This window comes from Vipera ursinii, assembly GCF_947247035.1.
Source record: "Vipera ursinii genome assembly, chromosome: 3".
In the NCBI taxonomy this organism is placed as follows: domain Eukaryota; kingdom Metazoa; phylum Chordata; class Lepidosauria; order Squamata; family Viperidae; genus Vipera; species Vipera ursinii.
The window spans coordinates 60033113-60053161 of record NC_139516.1 but is presented as its reverse complement, the minus strand read 5'-3'; the positions used below and the strand labels follow the sequence as shown (position 1 = coordinate 60053161).

The 20049-nt window shown below is 37.0% G+C and overlaps 1 protein-coding gene across 1 annotated transcript in view; it reads left to right on the top strand.

Annotated features, from left to right (window-relative positions):
• The window catches only part of BEND5 (BEN domain containing 5), a gene marked incomplete at its 5' end in the record, with an annotated part of 895229 nt that overhangs the window by 806286 nt on the left and 68894 nt on the right, over positions 1–20049 (top strand). The window contains 2 exons of the mRNA XM_083359611.1: positions 4470–4622; positions 13180–13342. Coding sequence (XP_083215737.1) covers positions 4470–4622; positions 13180–13342 — 316 coding nt within the window. The remainder of the gene's footprint in view (positions 1–4469; positions 4623–13179; positions 13343–20049) is intronic.

Sequence of the window (20049 nt, the reverse complement as noted above, 5' to 3'; positions counted from 1 at the left end):
CCCACACCCAGTAGGCCATACACACTCTAGCCATGCCCACCCAGTAGGCCACACCCACCCGGCCCCTTGAGGGCAACCGCAATGCTGATGCGGCCCTCAATGAAATTGAGTTTGACACCCCTGAGCTATAGAATTAAGCCAAGGGAACCCTGCTGTGAAATTTTGGGATTGCTTATTTATATGTGAAAAAGTCTAATTGGGCATTCAGTCTGCTTTCATGAGTGGTAAAATAAAAGATGTGGGTATTCATACAAGATCCTAATGTCATGGTCCTAGGAGATAAGTAAAGCCTTGAAAATTTCTCAACATGAACCCCACATTTGCTCCAATTCATAATAAGTCCTCAGCATTTCTTTTGAGCTGCACCAGTTTAAGAATGTAGCTCTCCTTGATCCGATAGCTCAGGCTTCTTCAGCTTCCCCATCTTCCAGGAGTCTGACACTTTAAAAAAAAAGTTTTTAGAAACTGTAATAGAGAAAAAAGTAAAACATCATCTAATTTGAAAAGTTTCACAAGCCATCAGCTTCTAGAAGAACAGATCTCTTGTTGAGGGTTAACCTATCATAAAGATCCTGCACTTTTTTTTTAGAATGGGACACATTTGGAATGTTGGAGACATGCCACTTTGGAAGAAGTGGCCAGTCACAAACACTCATTTACACTCAAACTGGAGACACTGCTTCCTGCTACCACTTCTAGCTCTACAAAATGCTGCTTGCCATCCTTAGTTTACCTTTGCCTTTTCTCGTAGGCAGGTGGATACACTTCCAACACAGCACTGGATGATGACTACTCACCCTTTTTACCTTAAAGAATGCCTTTGGAGGTCTGTTTCTAAAGGCATTCTCAAAAGTAAAAAAATATGCTTGAGGCTGGTGCTTTGCAACTTGTTAACTTCTCATTTTTCTGAAACAAAAGCATGACAGCAAAAACAATGAAATGATATCAGGCATGATGGAAAATATTAGTTAACCCTTGCATTCTTAATGTATATTCCAAGTTTTGAGGACTCAGAATGTATCCTTCAGTGAGCTGTCCATGGTCTTAGCTGTATTTTTGTTAAAGCAAAACAGGATATTGTCATTCCTCTGGTCTCTATGAGTGTTCAGCCATAGATAGATCCATTGTGATCCTCAGGCAGACCAGGACACCCTTTTTTCTAATTTTCAGTTTGGTCTGAGATGGCTTTTGTTTATGCTCACCTGCAATTTTCTGTTCATCAGGTACTCTGAAAAAAAATGTTTTTCCCAATTATCCCAAAGACACTGGTCTCATTTTTTAAAATCCCATTTATATCCCGCCCTTCTCCGAAGACTCAGGGCGGCTTACAATCTAAGAAGCACAAATCAATGTGCTTAGCAATAGCCTTCATTCTATGTATATGCCTGCTTATTAGGGCTTTCATACACCCCCCCAAGCGGCATTATTACAAAGTCAGCTTATTGCCCCCAACAATCTGGGTCCTCATTTTACCTACCTCGGAAGGATGGAAGGCTGAGTCAACCTTGAGCCTGGTGGGACTCGAACCTGCACTAATTGCAGGCAGCTGGTGTTACTTAAGGAGGCATTAGCCCACTGCTCCACCAAGGCTCTTTATGGAGTTGGGAATAGATTCTCATTTCTGATTTCACTTTAAAGAAGTAAAATAAAATAGATAAGTAGAAGGAAAGAATTTTTCCTGAAAGAATTTAGGCCAAATACCTGAATAAAATATAGGAAAATTCAAATTGGGAAAATAGTGCAACTTAGGTTTATTTTATCTTTCCACATGAAGTTACCCCTAGCATGGTGTTGATAAACCTAAATGAAATAGTTAAATCACCATTGGGATTTGCTTTGTTCTAGGTTGTTGCTTACCAGGACCTTAATTAGTCTAGTGAGATGTAGTTATTGTTTATCAGGGTTGGTGCTAGTCTTATTTTTATCTTGTTTTTCCTCCAGTGTGAAAATATTTGAATCAGGGATTAGTATTCACATTTAGCTTCATCAACTGACAAGACTAGCAGATAGCCCATGGGACTTTGTAGCTACTAAATTGAGTATACTGTAGTACAATTACTATAGTCTTTATTTCCTTCTGCATCATGGTTTCCCTGTATTTTAGACAAATTTCTATTATGGCAAGTTGTCTAATTAAAAAAGGATTGTAATATAAAGCAAAACTACTAACTTTGAATAGTACAGTATCCACCTTAATTCAACCTACCAAGCTTTAAAATAGCCTCCAAAGCCATACCTGAGATACAGTGAATACCAGCAGTTTGAAATGAAAAGCTGAAATGTAATAACAAAATAAGTCACCTGCCATTGGCTATTAGAAGGCTAGTGGAATGCCTTTGTAGTTCTGAACAAAGAGACTCTTTCTGCTAGTAATATTTGGGGTATATTAACTATGACTCCATTGCTGGATGAATAGGAAGCATATTTCCGTTTATTATCAAATGTGTCTAGAAAACAAAGAACAGACATAAAAGTGTAAATACCATTATCCTGATAGGAAATATTGCCTGGCAACTATACCTCTCAGAAGTAATTACTAAAGGAATGTATGAATGTGTTGTTGACAGATTGGATTATTGAGAAATGAAAGAAATAAAAAGAATTAGTTGATAGTTGGTCTGTTTCCACTGTCTTAATTGACTTCTACAATTCCAGAAGCTTCCAGTAAAAATATCCTGTTTACTAACAGGAATGTTTAATTGAGGGGTCTTAGCAGTTCTAAGACTCTTTCTTAGCAGTTATCGAAAAACACTTTTGGGAATATTTCCAGGTTTCAGGATGTAAATAAATTCAACTGTTTCATCTAATTATTTGACTCTTAAAAAAACAACTAAAATGGATATGGAATAGAAAATTAGCTATTATTATCTACTGAGCTGAAATAAACTTTAACTTTCATCGACGTCCTTGATATTTTCGTGTGGAATACAAGGAAGATCAAAGTGTGTGAGCAATTGTTGACTTTTTGTAGTTTATTAGGATTGCAATTAAATAAACTTCTTTTCCTGAGATGAAAAGGAATGTTATCCAGTTACTGACAAAATAAATCATGGTTTTTAGTAAATATTTCTTCATGTAATGTTCTTCATATAATATTTTTATATAATGGCCAGTTCCAGTTAAAGGAAATATTTTTTCTTTCCATTTTTCATGGTTTCTAGAATTTTCAATTCTTTAAGTACGGTGGGGGAAAAAATTAAGGCATCCCCTGACAGAAATCACAAAATAGAAGAGATGGCAATAGATGGCATAAATAATTGAAGGTAATGAAAATACACAGAACAATTATTTGCTTAAAATCAAATGTTCTAAGGTACATAAAAGAAAATACCAAGACTTTTTTTTAAAGGCATCAAGGAATGATACTGTGATTTTTATTGCAAGAGTAATTTTAATCTGAGAAGTGACTCAAATATATATATACTTCATGTTTGGTATGGATTAGTTTTAAGGTGCTTTTTCATTTTACTGTTGCATCCAGTAATATTGGCATACTAATGCTGTGTCTGTTAATCTTAGGAATTCCTAAGGTCTTCAGAATCTTTTAAGGTAGCTTACTACACCCCTGTGCATCCATCAAATTCCCCCTCTGTGCTGGTATTCAGAAATATTTTGCTCTAATGTTTTGCTCTAAAGAAATGTTACTATGAATTGAGGAATTTCTGCAAGACTTTGTAATGCAAGAAAACAGCTACTGTGCACAAACAAAACACCACAAATAATTAAGAAAAAAATATTTGAAGAGGACACAGTGGCAACTCTACAATGAACCTGGTTGCAGCCATCTTGCCTTGTTCTAGGTTTCCATATAAAAGGGAGGGGGGGACAGAGTATCCCTGTTAGTCTAAACAAGGCCTGTCTCTCACTTGGGAGAAGAGGATTAGGCGTTTTGTTAGAAAGCCTGCCAAACTGCTCTATTAGGTAACGTAGTTAATGCATAGCACTAGGGTGGGAATTTTTAATAGTGTAACTCTTCAGAAGGAATTTCAGACTTGGTTTCACTTTTGACTGTGCTGATATTTTGTACAGAACAAACATGTTCTTTCAGGAAGATTCAAGTCTGGGAGTTCTGATTTATTCTGTTCTATCTATCGGAACCATGACACACAGTTATAATGTCTCTGATTATAATGTTTCTGATTTTGCAGATCTCACAGCTCCCCTGAGAATCAGGCCACTGTGTGATTTTTTCCAGTGTAAATGGGTAGCCAAAGTCCCATTCGAGAGTGGAAACATCTCAAAGAAAAACCTACTCAAAGAGTCCTTTCTTACGCGTGTTGCATGTGTGATATACATAAAAAAGGGCAGGGTTTCTATTGTGCAGTTGTGACTGCCTTTTTTTGACCCTCCCCATGGACACCCCTGGGAATTACTCCACACTTTGAATTTCAGAAATGAGATTGCCACTCCTATAGCTAGTTTCCTTGTTGAAACGTATCTTTAATTTATCTTATGTATTTTCTGTACAGAAAGTTACCCTGGAATTCTATATTGACATCCATGCTCACTCCACTATGACGAATGGCTTTATGTATGGAAATGTTTTTGAAGATGAAGAAAGATTTCACAGACAGATTATTTTCCCGAAGCTGCTCTGTCAGAATGCTGAAGACTTCTCCTTTGTAAGCAACATTTCTTTTATTGCATGCCTGTTTATCTAAAAATCTCTTTAATAATAGTAAATAGGGTCTAGTCACAAAACTATAGAAATCTAACATGAGCTGGAAATTAGCCAAATATTTAAATAGTTAGATCCAGCATTTTTGCCAGAGCAGACAAAAACTTACATGATAATTTACAATGACAATTACCACATAATAACCAATAATATAATTGTTAATAATAATAATCTATGACATAAATGCTTGTACAGTACAACTACTTTAAAGGCAGTGTGACTTCAAAAGGGTTTTCAAGAAAACGATGGAAAATATCTATTGTACTTTCAAGGTTATACTGAACGTGTTGCAAGGTCACTGCTGAAGTTATTAATAAAGGTTCAATGGTAGGTTTCCCCACTTATTACATTCCAAATGCCTTTGGACTACAACTTGTGGAATGACCCGTAACAAACTCATGGGAGAAAAGAAATCCTTTTTCCAATTTCTGAAGCTTACTAACCATAGCTTTTTGCAACTTAAAGTGTGGTCTATTCTTCTAAATTTTATTCTGATCCATCTTGTACACGCAGGTAGAATAAGGCAGCTTGATGTCTGCTGGGCAGTCTGTCTTGCCCATCATTTTCTCCATGGAAAACAACTTTAAGGTGGAAAAGCCCCAAGGGATTGTGAACAACTAGTCCAGTCCAGCAAGTAGACAGGCAGTCCAGTGACTGCTTTGTTTAGTAACCATTTGCAGTTGTGACAGTGGTGAAAAAATAATTTGGTGACCAATGCTCACATTTGTGAACTTTGCTGGTCTGTAAAGCAAAAGAAGTAAGATTGCAAACACAGTTGCAGTTTCATGCAGTGACCCCTTGACTTAATGACTGAGGTCCCAATTGTGGTTGCTAATCAAGGACTACCTCTAATGTTGTGTATGCACTGCTCTGTTTGTGTGATACATACTGATGTTAGTACTTCTTCCTTGTAGCATTGGTTAAAGAGGGAATATATGTGAACCAAGTGAAATGTTTCTGCATGCATAACTCAGGCAGCAAAATATTTTCGAGCAGCCTTGATGATGAAGATGATGAAAATGATTTATTCAATTTAATTTTTAGTTAGTCTGACTAACTAAATGGTGTTATCTACATCTTTCCTGGACCATTTCGCTTGGTGTGTTACATCTACTGGGGTTAAAATAGAAAACATTGAAACCTACATCTCACAAAAATGCCTCAGAGAGTTTTGTTCTTACAACTATGCTGCATTTGCTCCTGAGGTCGCTCCTTTGTCTAGAGGCATAGCACGAAAGGGATGAACTCTAAGCTATTCCCCATGATTTTCTGGCCCAGTTTGGCAGAAGTATAGTCAGTTATGTCTCCATAACACAGTGGCCCCTTTTTCTTATTGGTTAGTACCCTAAATAACATTTCACATAACCCTAAATAACATTTCACATTACTGCTAAGCTTGTAAGCTGCCCTGAGTCTTCGGAGAAGGGCGAGATATAAATGGAATTTTTTAAAAAATAATGAAATTAGGCATAGATCTCCCCAGATCGCTACCTTGCAATTCGTTGATTTTACTGGACTGCAATCCTGTATGATTTTCAATACTTTTTTTGTAGGCTGTCAGCAAAAAGAAAAATCCTGGACATTTTCTCCAAAAGAAATATTTTCTAAGGAATTAAGATTCAGCTTTAAGCTAAATGAACTGCCATATTCAAAGGTGTTAAATATTATCTTTGAATAGCAGATGTCTGGGACAAACAACTGGGGAATGCTAATACCTTTCTCTGCCCCTTTGTAGAGACATAAGATGGCAAGTCTGGAAATAGCACAATGGATTAAATGGATCTTTAGCTTGATATAACAAGGCAGCTCTTCCACAAGCACAAAAATGTGTCTTTTCATGCAAGGAATTTTCATTTTCTATATTGTATTGCATTTCTTCCTAATTATATTAAACAATAGTAATTTTTTCCCCTACCATGAATTTGATGTCCCTCAATACTTTACTTTTATGATGCTGGTAGTTTAGCCAGTAAGCATTATCATTTGATGTTTCAACTGGTGATTTGTATTTAATTATATATTATTCCAATTACAGCCCATGTTGTAATCACCATTGGTAAAGATTTAAGGGCCTGAGGAAGAAAGAAAGGAAGCTTAAAAGTCATTTCTGCCTTTTTCTTCACTGAAAAAAAAAGAATTAAAAAAACCAGCTGAGTCTGCATGTTAGAAAAAAGCAATCAACAAAAACCATTTGTCTACTGGCAGTAATACTAGTTGGAATATTCTTTCTTATCAAAGAGTACTAGAGAAAATTGTTTGCTTCTCAGGGTGTCATTTAATACAAATCTGCAAACAAATTTTGCATTATAGAATTGAGGAAAATGGCATGAGTTTCTTTGTCATGCTTAGATGTATATTTCCAGGAAAGTTAGAGGATCAAGGGATCAATTAAATACTTTGTTTCCAGGATTGCTAATTGTGGCCCTAAAGAGAAGAGTAGGCATACTTATAATAAAGTCCCTATAAGGTTTGATTGCAATATTATCTGGTTCAGATAGTGTTGTCTATAGTATATGCTCATTCATTTGTCAAAATAGGGATGATATACCCAATCATTTAATTAGATGCACATTTGTGTTTCCCCCCCCCCCCCACACAAAAAAAACACCAAAAAACCCAAGCTGCAGCCACGACTGACCTGGAAGCAACATTAAGACAATATTTATTTATCTATTTAATTTAATTTAATTTTTATACCGCCCTTCTCCCGAAGGACTCAGGGCAGTGTACAGGGCAATACAATAAAATACAATATATAAAAATTTAAAAATATTAAATACAACGGCCCAATTCAATAAATTAATACAATAGCGTTAAAATACCCCTAAACCCATCAGACCAGGCCGGCTTGTTCAAATAAATATGTTTTTAGGTGACGAAGGAGCAAAGGTCGGGAGCCGTCCGGAGCTCCACCAGTAAACGGTTCCAAAGGTCTGGCGCGCCCACAGAGAACGCCCTCCCCCTGGGGGCCACCAGTCGACACTCTTTGACCGACGGCACCCTAAGGAGGCCCTCTCTGTGGGAGCGCACTGGATGAAGGGAAGTTGACGCCGGCAGCAGGTGCTCCCGTAAGTAACCCGGACCCAATAGTATCCATTGATAGCATCTCTGAAATTATTGTTCTCTCTTAAAATATCTGCTAGGTCTGATTGAGTTAAGGGACAGAAAGCAGTGAGAAACTTTTGAAATGAATTCCCCCTCTACACTTCAGTTCATAACACTATTTAGCATGCATAATGCCTTCCACTTCGATGTAACAATATTCATACCATTAATAATTAGTGAGCAATTTTTTTGAGGCAAAAGGCTGGCACTAAGTCTCCTGCTACTGATATATTGGTGGCAGAATGTCACTTTTCTGGATTTTGCTTGTTGGGGGTGAGTGTAGTTTTTTGTGCAGCACCTCTGCCTGCATGAAGATCAACTAAAAAACAAATTTTGGTGAATTTGTTTAAGAAATACCCACCTGGTGATACTTCGTTTGACTATTTAATTGGACTCAGAATTAGCATAAATCTATACAAGTGTGAGGGGTTTATTTTCACTGATGGAGTGTTACTCTGAAAATAGGATTGCACAACTTTCTCTCCTTGAGTTCCTTAAATTAATACCTTGATGCTGCCTTATAATGTTCCTTATGAAGCCAGGCATATTTTTTTCAATCACGAAACTCACACGAATTGCAGTTGAAAAATAAACATTCTATCTGGGAACGTCTTCTAAATAACTGCAGACTTTCTGGTTTTATTTCTACGCCTCCAAATAACTAATTCTACACATTGAGTATTCAGAAATGTTACTATATAACATTTATTTGTGCTGCTAATGGGGAAAATGAAACAGTATTTATTAAGCCAGGATCAAACCACTATTTGTGAACATTTCAGGTTTCTTCCCTGTAAATTTGGCAAAATATCCCAATTCTTATATTCTTCCCACAGCACAGCTCTGATATTTGAAATAAGTAGAGTATTGTACTCAGGGCTTTTTTTCTCATTGAACGCTCAGAACGGAGTTCCAGCACCTTTTTTGGATGGAACCTTGTAGGGTAGGCAAGGCGGGTTGTATAACATGTGTGAGTTCCGGCACCTTTTTCTTTTACAAAAAAAGCACTGATTGTACTTATTAGATGAAATTGCCTTCACAGTATAAATACATTTAGTATTAAATAGTAATGAATCCTATAATTCAGGTTAGAACTTAAATCTCCACAAATGGCATTAGTAAATTATGAAATGTTACTCAGCAAATTTCTGTTTTCTCATCTTCTGAAGGAATGTCATGATTACATGATTAAAATTGAAATGTACAGTATTGATTTAAGGCTAATTCTCTCACATTAACATTACAATTAGAAAAACCAGCTGGACACTCTCATGCTGTGATTTAAAGGTTCATGCGATTTCACTTCCATAATTGTCTATTAACAAGAATCAAATCGATAATTAAGGCATACAAGAGACTAATTCATATTCTGGGCATTAGTTCCAGTTTCTGGCAAAATAAAGATCATTGGGATGTAGTAGGTTAAGATTCAGGCAGAGTATCTGATAATATACCTGAATTCAAACCTGTTAAATAAGAGATCCCTGAAGAGGGATCTTGAGGAACTGCAACTTCTAAAGATCCCAAAGAACTGAACACTTTGATCTATCATCCAGCAAACACGAAGTAAAGAGGAAACCAAAGAAGGAAAACATGCTTGGTTCCAGGCCAGAAAACTGACTCATACGGCTTATATTCTTCCTTTACTAATGTGTTATTCAACAGGTTGCCATTGAAAATGGCCAAGACACTGAAATGAGTACATTCTGCTGTTAAATGCCATATTATGTGGGATCAGTCATCCATTAGTTCCTTGTCCGTTTCACAGATCGTTTCAAAGTGTTGGTGCTTGGCTTTAAAAACCTGTAGAATGGCCCAGGAACAACTGTACAGTCTGCCACTGACTATGTCCATCAATTTATTTATTTTTCTTCTGATAACCCTTCAGCCTGAGTTGAAGTTGGTGGCAACTGAGGAATAGAGGTTTTCGGCTGTGATGTCCCAACTTAGGGGTTGTTTCTCCTAGGACACGACACTGGGACATTAGACCATTTAAAGATATTTTATGAAATAGTTAGGTACAGTAGGCAGAAATATTTAGTTCTGGATCTTGAATTTTCTGATTATCAACCTGTTGGTAATCTTTCTATTCTGGCAGAGGCCATAGAAAGAAGAGGAGATTAGGAGGAAAAAGTCTGTTGCAAAATGCAGCTTGATTACAAACTTGTCTATTATGTCCAACAGCATAAATAAAAGTGTAGATTTCAAACTTGAAAAGACCCCTTTTTTATTCTCTGTAGGACCAGGCTGAGTGCAAGGGAGAGGTCAAATGCCTCATGAGTCCCTGCACACCAACAAGAGAACTAAGTCCAGCCCACTTTGAATGCTTTCTTAATTCCCACTCATTTCCCTTGATCATTAGTAGCTCAGATTCCTGTAGAGAGCTTAAGCTTGCAATAAATCTTTATGTTCATGTGAATTGCTTGAATTTCCCTGGTGCATGACATTCCCTTTATCAATCTTTATTCCTATGGAAATATTTTACCTATTTTAACCAGTGACCCAACTTCAGGTTGCTACAGTGTTGATTTTGCTCCTATACACACAAATTGAATGTGTGACACAATTTATGAATGCCCCTTTAGTCCTCCCCCCAAAAAAAGATAGCATAATTTTATTTTTTTTTATTTTTTATTTTTTATTTTAATTCCATTTATATCCCGCCCTTCTACGAAGACTCAGGGCGGCTTACAAGCTTAGCAGTATGATCAGTTTAAGAAAAGTACAAAAGGACAATTTCTTCTTAAGGTTCCAATCAAAAAAAAAGATTCTAAAATTTTGACAAAGTCCAACATACAACATTTCAACTTCCCCAAACTCCTCTAAAAGTCATTGCCACATGCAACTGTAATGACAGAAAAGGGAAGTTATTAACTATCACTGTATCTCCTAGGATTTTTTTGGATAAAGTGGTAACAAATTGCATTAAAAATTAACAGAATGTATAGGGAATAGTTATATAATTATTTATAAATCATTAAATCTAAATTAAATCTATAAATTCATTTTTTTAAAAAAAAATCACATTTAGTTTATCTCTAAATTTCATTCATTGTACCAGTGAGATGTTCAACTTTTAATTCAAAGGTCAAAAGCCATTCCTAAACTCTATCCTAAAGATATCACAATGAGCGATTCAAATATTGCTACTGCATATTTTTTTTACTTTTGATTTTTAATAAAAGCATTAAATAATGTAAAAATCTCTGCAAAATACAATCAATACATGTAAAAAAGGGAAATCAAAAGAAAAAGAGAAATATTACCAACAATGCCTCTCTTACCATGTTTTCCTTTCCTCTATCTCTTCTATTTATTCTTTCCTACTGGCTTTCTTTTACCATTTCTTCAGCTCTTCACTTCTTCTCAGGTTTTGCTAGATTTCTCTCCTTCCCTAATGAAATAGCAGATTTTTCTTGCACAGCCACAAGGGGTGAGCTATGACAGTGCTTAGAACTCCTTAGCTCAGGTTGGCGGGAATATGACTAGAGCAAAAACAGAATTTCATCTACTTTGAATTAACCTGTAAGACGCTATGAGTTTTCAGATGAGAAACGGTGAAACTAATTGAAGGCTAAAAATACAGATATTTCTAGCTAGGCAGGTATTTCTGAATTACAGTGTCCCTGTATACCTTCACTTATCAAGGTCTGCCATGTATTGATATGTATCAGTTCGTTTGAAGGCCTAATTCCAAGAGACAGGAGTTTTGTGCTAAAAAAAACAAACAAACCTGTATTCTAGTTTTCTCAGGCTCTGATTCCTGACAACTGTGCTACTGCATGGAATGAAGCAGCGTATGGCCTAGTCTGAAAAGATATTTGACCTCAAGGGAATTTGATGGGAAGAGAAGTCTTTTATTGCATTGTCAGTAGTTCACATGTATTCTAGAAAAAGAGTTTTCTCAGCCTTGGTGGTGTTATTTCTTCACAGTATGATCCAAGCCATTCCTGCTTTGGAGGAACACACTATAGCGGTTCAGGGTAGAAGCAGAAAAAATAGATTAAATGCCACAGTTATGACATACTTATCAAAACACACGGAGCCTTTTTTAATAACTATATGCAATTTAGAAATTTAGAAATTGCATATTGTTTAAAACAACTCTCAAACTCTAGTAAAATATAATAATCTTTTTTAGACTATGGAGCAGAGCAAGGGAACAGGAAACACTTGAGAGATAAAAAGCAATGTCCCAAAGGCGCTTTTTCACAAAGAAACTTCTTGGATGAGAAGCGATATGTCTTCAAAGAGAAAAAAGAAAGTCCAGTTGCCTCATGAAAAAGCGCCTTTGGGACAACCAAGACCGGGGTGACTGAGAATCTCCATAGACATAAAAAACAATGTGTTAAAGAATCACGCCTTCAACCCTTATAAAAGATCACTGAGCAGTGATATGACTTCAGAATTTTTTCTTTACATAGATACAATATTTCTTTAATACTAAATATTTACATGATCCTTGGAGTCTTAGAGCACTCAGGTATCAGAATCACTGAACTGCAAACAATAGAGCAGCAATTTAACATGAGGAACAAAACAAGGAACAGGTTCCTAAAGCATTTATCTCATTTCTGCAGTGAAGGTCAGCTTGAAATAACACCTAAGACTTTTAATGAATGCATGGCAACATTGAGATAAAAATGTGTAGCATTTCATCTTCTGCCTTGATATCTTTCCAGTCTTATAGATTTGCTTCTGTATGCCCAGACCTAATTAAAAAATAAAATATGACAATTCTTTTAATATGTATACAAAAACCTATAAACAATATAGAAAGTGGCAACAATTTTAATAATTATAATTTCAGCAAATTGTCTCCTTAGAAGCTAATCTTAAAACTTAATTTTGGGAGGTGATGCATACCTGTAATTGCATGTCCCAAGAAGTTCATAGTGGATTGGGTCACAATGCTAGAGGAGAATATGGTTTAACCTCCTGGTTTCTATGTTCCCAGTGAATATCTTCTACAAGTTATTATTTATTTTACACACAGCTCTATTAACATTCTTGCAAGGAAACCGGTTTAAGTTTATTTGTTCTTTTGTTTTTTTAAGATGCATCAAATAACTCTAAGAAAAGCACTGTGGGGCTATTCAGATGTGCTCACGATTGCATCAGAAAATTGATGACTTATTTGGAGTTTATGAAATGGAATTGGGAAGAGTAAAACAAAAGAATTCATTTAAAAGTCCATAACCATAGAAGACTTAATGTAGTTCATGCTGGATCTCTATCAGATATATTACATAAGAGCTATTCGTGAAATTCTTACGCAAGTCAAAATTTTTCAGAAATGTGATTTGGCAACTAGAGTTCACCTAACTTCCTGATAGGTGCAAAACTTTCTCAGTGCAAAAATCCTGTTTCATCTACTTTCATCTTTTTCTTACCAGTCAAGCACTTCCTTCAATCGAGATGCAGTTAAGGCAGGGACAGGCCGTCGCTTCCTTGGAGGCTTATTGGATGACACTTCTTATTGCTATACACTGGAAGTCTCATTTTACAGCTACATAGTTGGAGGAACCAGTTCTACAGTCCCATATTCAGAAGAAGCTTGTATCCTTTAAAGAAATTTATCTTTGCCCTGACAAGATCTGGAAACTGAAGGTAAACCAGATCCTTAATAATTAGTGTTTGTGACGACTCTATCTTAGGGAGTGGATTAATGGAGTGACGTGTCTTAGAAAAATTATTAAATAAGGTTTCCCATGCAAAATTTTCTCCTACAGGGAACTTCACCTTTAAAAGGTCCTCCTGGGAGGGTTTGTCAAGGTTCACCTACCAAACCAGAAATATTTTTTCCTTTGTGCTGCCTGTCTCTTTCTGCCCTCTGTCGGCCCTTTGTGCCTCTTTGTGCAATGTGGATCCCCAAATTTACTGAGAAGGTTTTCAGGAGGAGTACAAAATACATGTGAATTAAAGAGAGGGAGACAGAAAAGGGACAGGAAATCTTCCTATTAGGAACTGCCTTGATTTATCCTTATATATAAGATTATTTAAGCTGTTCTCATATCCTTCGGGACAATATATTGTGGAAACAAATATATCCCCCATCTGCTCATTCTTCATGCAAGCAGAATGATCTAAATGTATACCACATTGTGTGAGAAGTGGTACATTTGTTATCTCTTAAATCTCTTCTGAGCTTTGGTCAAAGTTGCTAAGAAACAATTTTCGTCTGTGGGAGAAAATGCTAATGAGTATTCCAGAAAGGCTATCTTTCTTTTGATTGTGTTCTCTTTTTCTCTCTTTCTTGAAAAAACACCCACATTATTATTTTCTCCCCCTTTGAGGGGTGAGAGCGGATTGGCCTATTTATGTGCTTGCAGGCTCAACTGATACAGATGTAACTACATCCCTTTTGCTTCATACAATATTGCTATCAGACAGCCAGAGCAGAGAATAAAATGTAGATAGGAATTATTGTATTTTGTGGTGATGTTCAGAATGGCTGAGGCTGCAATTTGATTTCCATAAACGTAACTGATCTGCAATTCCAAAACTATCACAAGCTGATTTGACCAGGTGGATATGGAAAATATAAGCTTAATAATCCTCATATTAATGCCGAGAAAGGTGTCCTGTCTCTCTGTAATGTCCATTTCTAAGAAGAAAATTCTCATTTTCCCTAAACTGTAGTATGATAAATCATGTTTGCAGAACACTTCACGAAATCAGCTATCTTGGATAACTCTGATAAACTGGTAGCATATAGACAGAAATGACAAGGCTGGACATTTTTTCGGGGTGGGTGGGTCCTCCTAGCTGTCATTAAAAGGCAGGGAGGCTGTCACAGCCTGTCTGTTGTGTTTTTTTAAAATCCTTCAGATTAAATCCCAAAGGGGGAAAAAATCCAGGTGGTGACACTTTTATCGAATTGGGAGTGGAGTGAACTTACCAAATTCAGCACCAGTGTCTTCCATCTCTTTATTGTTCCCTTGTTTCCTTACAAGCAGCCTTTGGCTTATGACCATAACTGACCCCAAAATGACTGCTATTAAGTGAGACATTTGTTAAGTGAGTTTTGCCCCATTTTACTCTTGCCGCAGTTGTTAAACGAATCGCTACAGTTGTTAAATTAGTATCGTGGTTGTTAAGAGAATCTGGCTTCCCCATTGCCTTTTCTTGTCAGAAGGTCGCAGAAGGTGATCACATGACCTTGGGGCACAGCAACGGTCATAAATAAGAGTCATTTGCCAAGCGTCTGACTTTTGATCACATGACTATGGGGAAGCTGCAATGGTCATAAGTGTGAAAAACAGTCATAAGTTACTTTTTTTTCAGTGCCACTGTAATTTCAAACAGTCACTAAATGAACTGCTTTAAGCTGTGGACTACCTGTAGCTGTGATAGAACGGGGAGTCTCACTAATCAATATCCCATTCTGAAAAAATTGTCCTTTCAGATTGAGGCCTTATGGACAACCACAGAGACTGCATATTCAGCATAGTTGGCCTCCAGAGTTACCATAGTGTCTTGCTCTGAATAAAATATTGGCCCCATCTCTTGCTTTGAAAAACTTCTGTGACTCTTATCCTTTGTTTAATTTCTTGCTTTAAAGAGATCTTTTCACATGGCAAAGAATTGGATCCAGTTGTTCCCAAACCTGAAACCATAGCTGGAACCATGCCATGCCTCTCCATCTGTCACTTGAATCAAGGATTTCACAAGAAACGTGGCCTTATCTTGACCCCCCAGCCTTATCTTGACCCCCTGTTTACTACCCCTCCCCCAGTAAACAGGTTTGCGGACAGTACTGTAACTTCATATATCTTTTAAAGCATAACAGGAGAGCATATACACTGTATATTTTGGTCTTATAGAAATGGGAAAGGGATTTGAATCTGGTTCAAGTATTGTACTGAATGAACATGGATGATAGATAAATCTCTGTCTGTCTGTCTCTGTCTCTGTCTCTGTCTCTGTCTCTGTCTCTCTCTCTCTCTCTCTCTCTCTGTGTGTGTGTGTGTGTGTGTGTGTATTCCTTTGTGAAATTTACTAATTTACTCAAGAGACCCCTTAAAGTCTCTAATTGTGCTTTCTTATTCACAGGAAATAACAGGTAAGTGATATATCCTACCATGCATTGCAAATGGATATATAACGTAAAGGGACATTGCTTGACATTTTAAAATTGCTTCGCTAAGAAGTTGAAAAATATAAGAAATCTTAATAAAGTAAATTAGAAGAAAACTAAGCAGACAGAACTGATAGGTGAACTCTTGGGTGTTGAAAGAATAATATAAATGCTGTTAAACTTACTGTTAAAGTAATTATTTAGTAAATGTTAAATTCCTATTAGTAACACCCTCCATCCTTTAGTGTAAATGAAAGGGCAATGATCATCTAAAAGGCAATGAATTGCATGCAGGACTTTAAAGACAGTAACCATCTACAGAAATTGTCTGTATTAATAACAGCAGCAGAATAACCATATCAAATTGAAGATTTAGCTTGGCAGCTGGCTGAAAGAGGGCCCATTCTATTGAAACATTTGTAGATACAAAAGGAAGGAAACTAATGTTTTGGTTGATATGTGGGGTACAAAATGTTAATGAAGAAATTATGCATGTCATTCCTTGCTGTTCGTTTGGGGTTTGGAGTATGCATTCTGTGTTCTGCTATGCTTCATCATTTTGAATGTTAAAGAAGATGAAGTTATAAATGAGAATGCACATTTACAAATTACCAGGTAATAATAGATAGAAAGAAACAGACATTCCCCAAGAATTTGATTGGCATCAATGCTCATAAGATTTGAATCACTTGACAGTGAGATGAGTGACATATAAGCTGAATCAATAATCAATAAATAAGATGTATGAATCAACGGGCTATTACAGAAAGTCTTTGGGGTCTAATGAATAGCAATAGCACTTTGACTTTTATACCTCCCCATAGTGCTTTACAGCATTCTCTGAGCTGTTTACAATGTCAGTATATTGCCCCCAGCAATCTGGGTCCTCATTTTATCAACCTTGGAAGGATGGAGGGCTGAGAAAACCTTGAGCCCTGTCAGGATCGAACTCCAGACTGTGGGCAGAGTTTGCCTGTGTTCTAACCACTGCACCACCAGGAATTTATAATAAAGAGTATCGGGAAGCTTCATCTGATGCAAAATGCTGTGGCACAAACAGATATGTGTGTTTCCGGGATGCACATATTATACCTTTGTTCTGCAAGCCGCATTGACCACCAGTTTGTTACCAGGTCCAATTCAAGGTGCTGGTTCTGACTTTAAAGCTCTTCATTCTAACCAATGTTATGGACATAGGTGGGATTGCTTATGAAGCAAATATCATTTCAGGTATGCAGGATCCAAAGATTTGTATTTAGTATATGTGTCACAAGGGAATGTAAGCTATATTTATTTAGCAATAATGTTTTTTGTTTTTGTTTTTACCTTTCTGCTCTCCCAAGACTTAAATTAAGGACAGCATCTTGCTAGGTTTAATATTTTTTCTTCCTCTCGCCCTATATTTTTAAGACAGTGGTCTGAGAAGTTAAAAACCAAATTGAATATACCTTTAGCATAGCAAATAAGATTTCTTGTGAATTCAGTACTTCTGGCAGATCTTTTGACTAACAGCAGTAAGAAGAGACTGAGATTACTTTCTCCATACTTTCTCCATAATTAGAAATACACACCAAAGAACAGGGATATTTCTGTAGCAACATTTTCTCTCTATGGCAGGGGTGGGCAACTATGGTGACTTTATGACCTGTGGACTTCAATTCTCAGAAATCCTGAGCCAGCATAACTGGCCCAGGAATTCTGGAAGTCCACAGATTGTAAAATTGTCTTAGTTGCCTGCCCTTGCTCTCTGGCCTACCTTTTACAGTGAGATTCATCCTTCTTTTTTCACTTTGTCCCTTCCATTGAGACAGAACACCATGGTTTGGTTCCATTTTCAAAGCTTCCTTGAAAGACAGCATTTCTTCAGCCCAGGGCCAGAGCAATTGTGAATCTTGAAAACCATCAATATTTTTCTTGACATGATAAATGGTCTGCCAATAAGCCAAGGCAGCTGCCAGCTCTGTCTGAGAAATACACTTTCAGCCCCAGTTTGTCTGTGACTAGCTTATTTATTTGCCTGCTAACTTTAAACATTTAAGCTGGACAAACATAGAGTCTTCTGAATTATTTCCAAAGTGCATATGACGTAGATTTGGTGGCAAGCATTTACTGCATCCTAATGCTCATACTGAGTTTTGTGAAACAGGCAAAAAAAAAAAACACCCCACCTTGGGCTGGGTTTTTTTTGAAGAGGAATTCCAATGGAAATGGCAAATCCAAATATATTTTACCCGCATAAAATATCTCGATCTAGTAACGTTTGTGGAGTATATTGCAGGAATATCATAAATGCTTCTCCCTCTAGGTAAAATGCAAGAAATTGGTAAGAGAGTTTAGTAAACAGCGCTGTGGTGGTGCAGTGGTTAGAATGCAGTACTACAGGTTAACTCACTGCTCACTCCAGGAGTTCAATTCTGAGTGGCTCAAGGTCGACTCAGTCTTGCGTCCTTCCGAGGTTGGTAAAATGAGGATCCAGATTGTTGGGGGAATACGCTAACACTGTAAACTGCTTAGGGAGTGCTGTAAAGCACTATGAAGCGGTATATACATTTAAGTGCTATTGCTATTAGTGAGACCCAATTTAGTAAGGGAGTCCTTTTAGTGAGAACCAAGAGACTTGCACTCCAATTCAACCCCCTTTCCACCATGCCTATCTATATTGATCAGCCAATTGCTTTACAAGCGCTGCTTTTCATTTCAGCAATTCCAGATGAATTGCCAACTCTCTGGCGAACTGGCAGGGAGGCTAATGGATTGGCAGATCATAAATTATGTAGGTATGACCTAGAAGATGGATTTGAATCCAATGGGGCTGAAATCAGCTCAAATTTTTCATTTGAAATGAAACACGGTGTATGATTATGTGAGACTGACAGATCAGTCCATTACTCTCTCTTTCTCTGTCTTTTACATTTTTCCGATTTATTTTGTCCCCTTTCCATTAATACGCTCAGTAAATATGCAAAAATGTACTCCACTTCTCTTGTTTACAAAATGTACCAAAAATATTTTGGTGCAGTTTTCCCAATATAACCCACTTGTGTATGCTATAAGCATCTTTCCATTTAAACTTCCCAAATATACCTATTCTTCTATGCACATTTTGATTAGAGAACTGCAGCCCAAGTAAATGCGTTTCAGTCTGCAAAATGTAAATTAAGTAGGTTAACCTTAAAATCCTCAGCATTTCCTCATGCTTGAATACATGACTCTTGTATATGTGGTTGTGGTTGTGTGCGCGTGCAGCCTCTCCACATAAACACCATGCCTCTTATATGTGTGTGTCTAAATATGTAGCTAGATTCAGCCTGCTAGCTTGATATGAATGTAGCTATCATTCCAAATATGGATTATATTTTTATAGTGAATAGAGGAACAGAAATTCTTCTACTGGCTCTCTACATCTTTCTGTATTCCTATAGTTAATGGCCATCACCTTAACCCTGGAGATAACTGAAGAGTTTTCTTTTTCCTCCCTCATCTTCATTTCTGGGTTATTCCTAAAGAGCCTAGCCAGCATTTTTCTGTAGTTAAAGTGCCCTCCTGTGGCATGAAGGAAATGGTTTTCCTTTTTTTAAAACTATTCCTAGCAGCAGTAATTCTATGTTTCTTTGTTATTGTGAAATAGAAGTCAAGGCACTGTTTTATGTTTACCCTTACAGCTTTGGTTCGGTAGTGATGATTATCGTGAAAATGCAGGTATGAGGTGGGGAATCTGTTCATTTCATAGCTTTAATAGGCTGGAGGTTGCTCCCCTCCCCTCTATTTCCTTCAGTACTGAAGGCAGCAATTAATCTTTCTGCTATAAACAGATGAAAGACATTCCTTTTTGCTCCATAGTCTCTCTGGGCTACCTCCTCATCAAGAATTAAAACTGCTGTAGGATCAGCCTTTATGAATAAGCCACTGCATCCTTATCATTCACTTTTTTGGACCCTCCATTCCCTCATTTTTCCTTGAGCTCTGGCTAAACTCTACTGACCCTCACATGATGATTTATACCTGGGACAGCGGCTTTTTACCGGAAGTGCAGGTCTCAGAGTCTCCCATGTTTCATATCACTTCAGGCTTTTACTTTTAGTTTTAGATGGATTGCACCTCAAAAGAACTGGGAAGAATAGATTCTGAAAATGACTGGCTCATCTTATCAAAAGGGCTTTAAGCTAAAATTGAGGGTGAAGGGGGG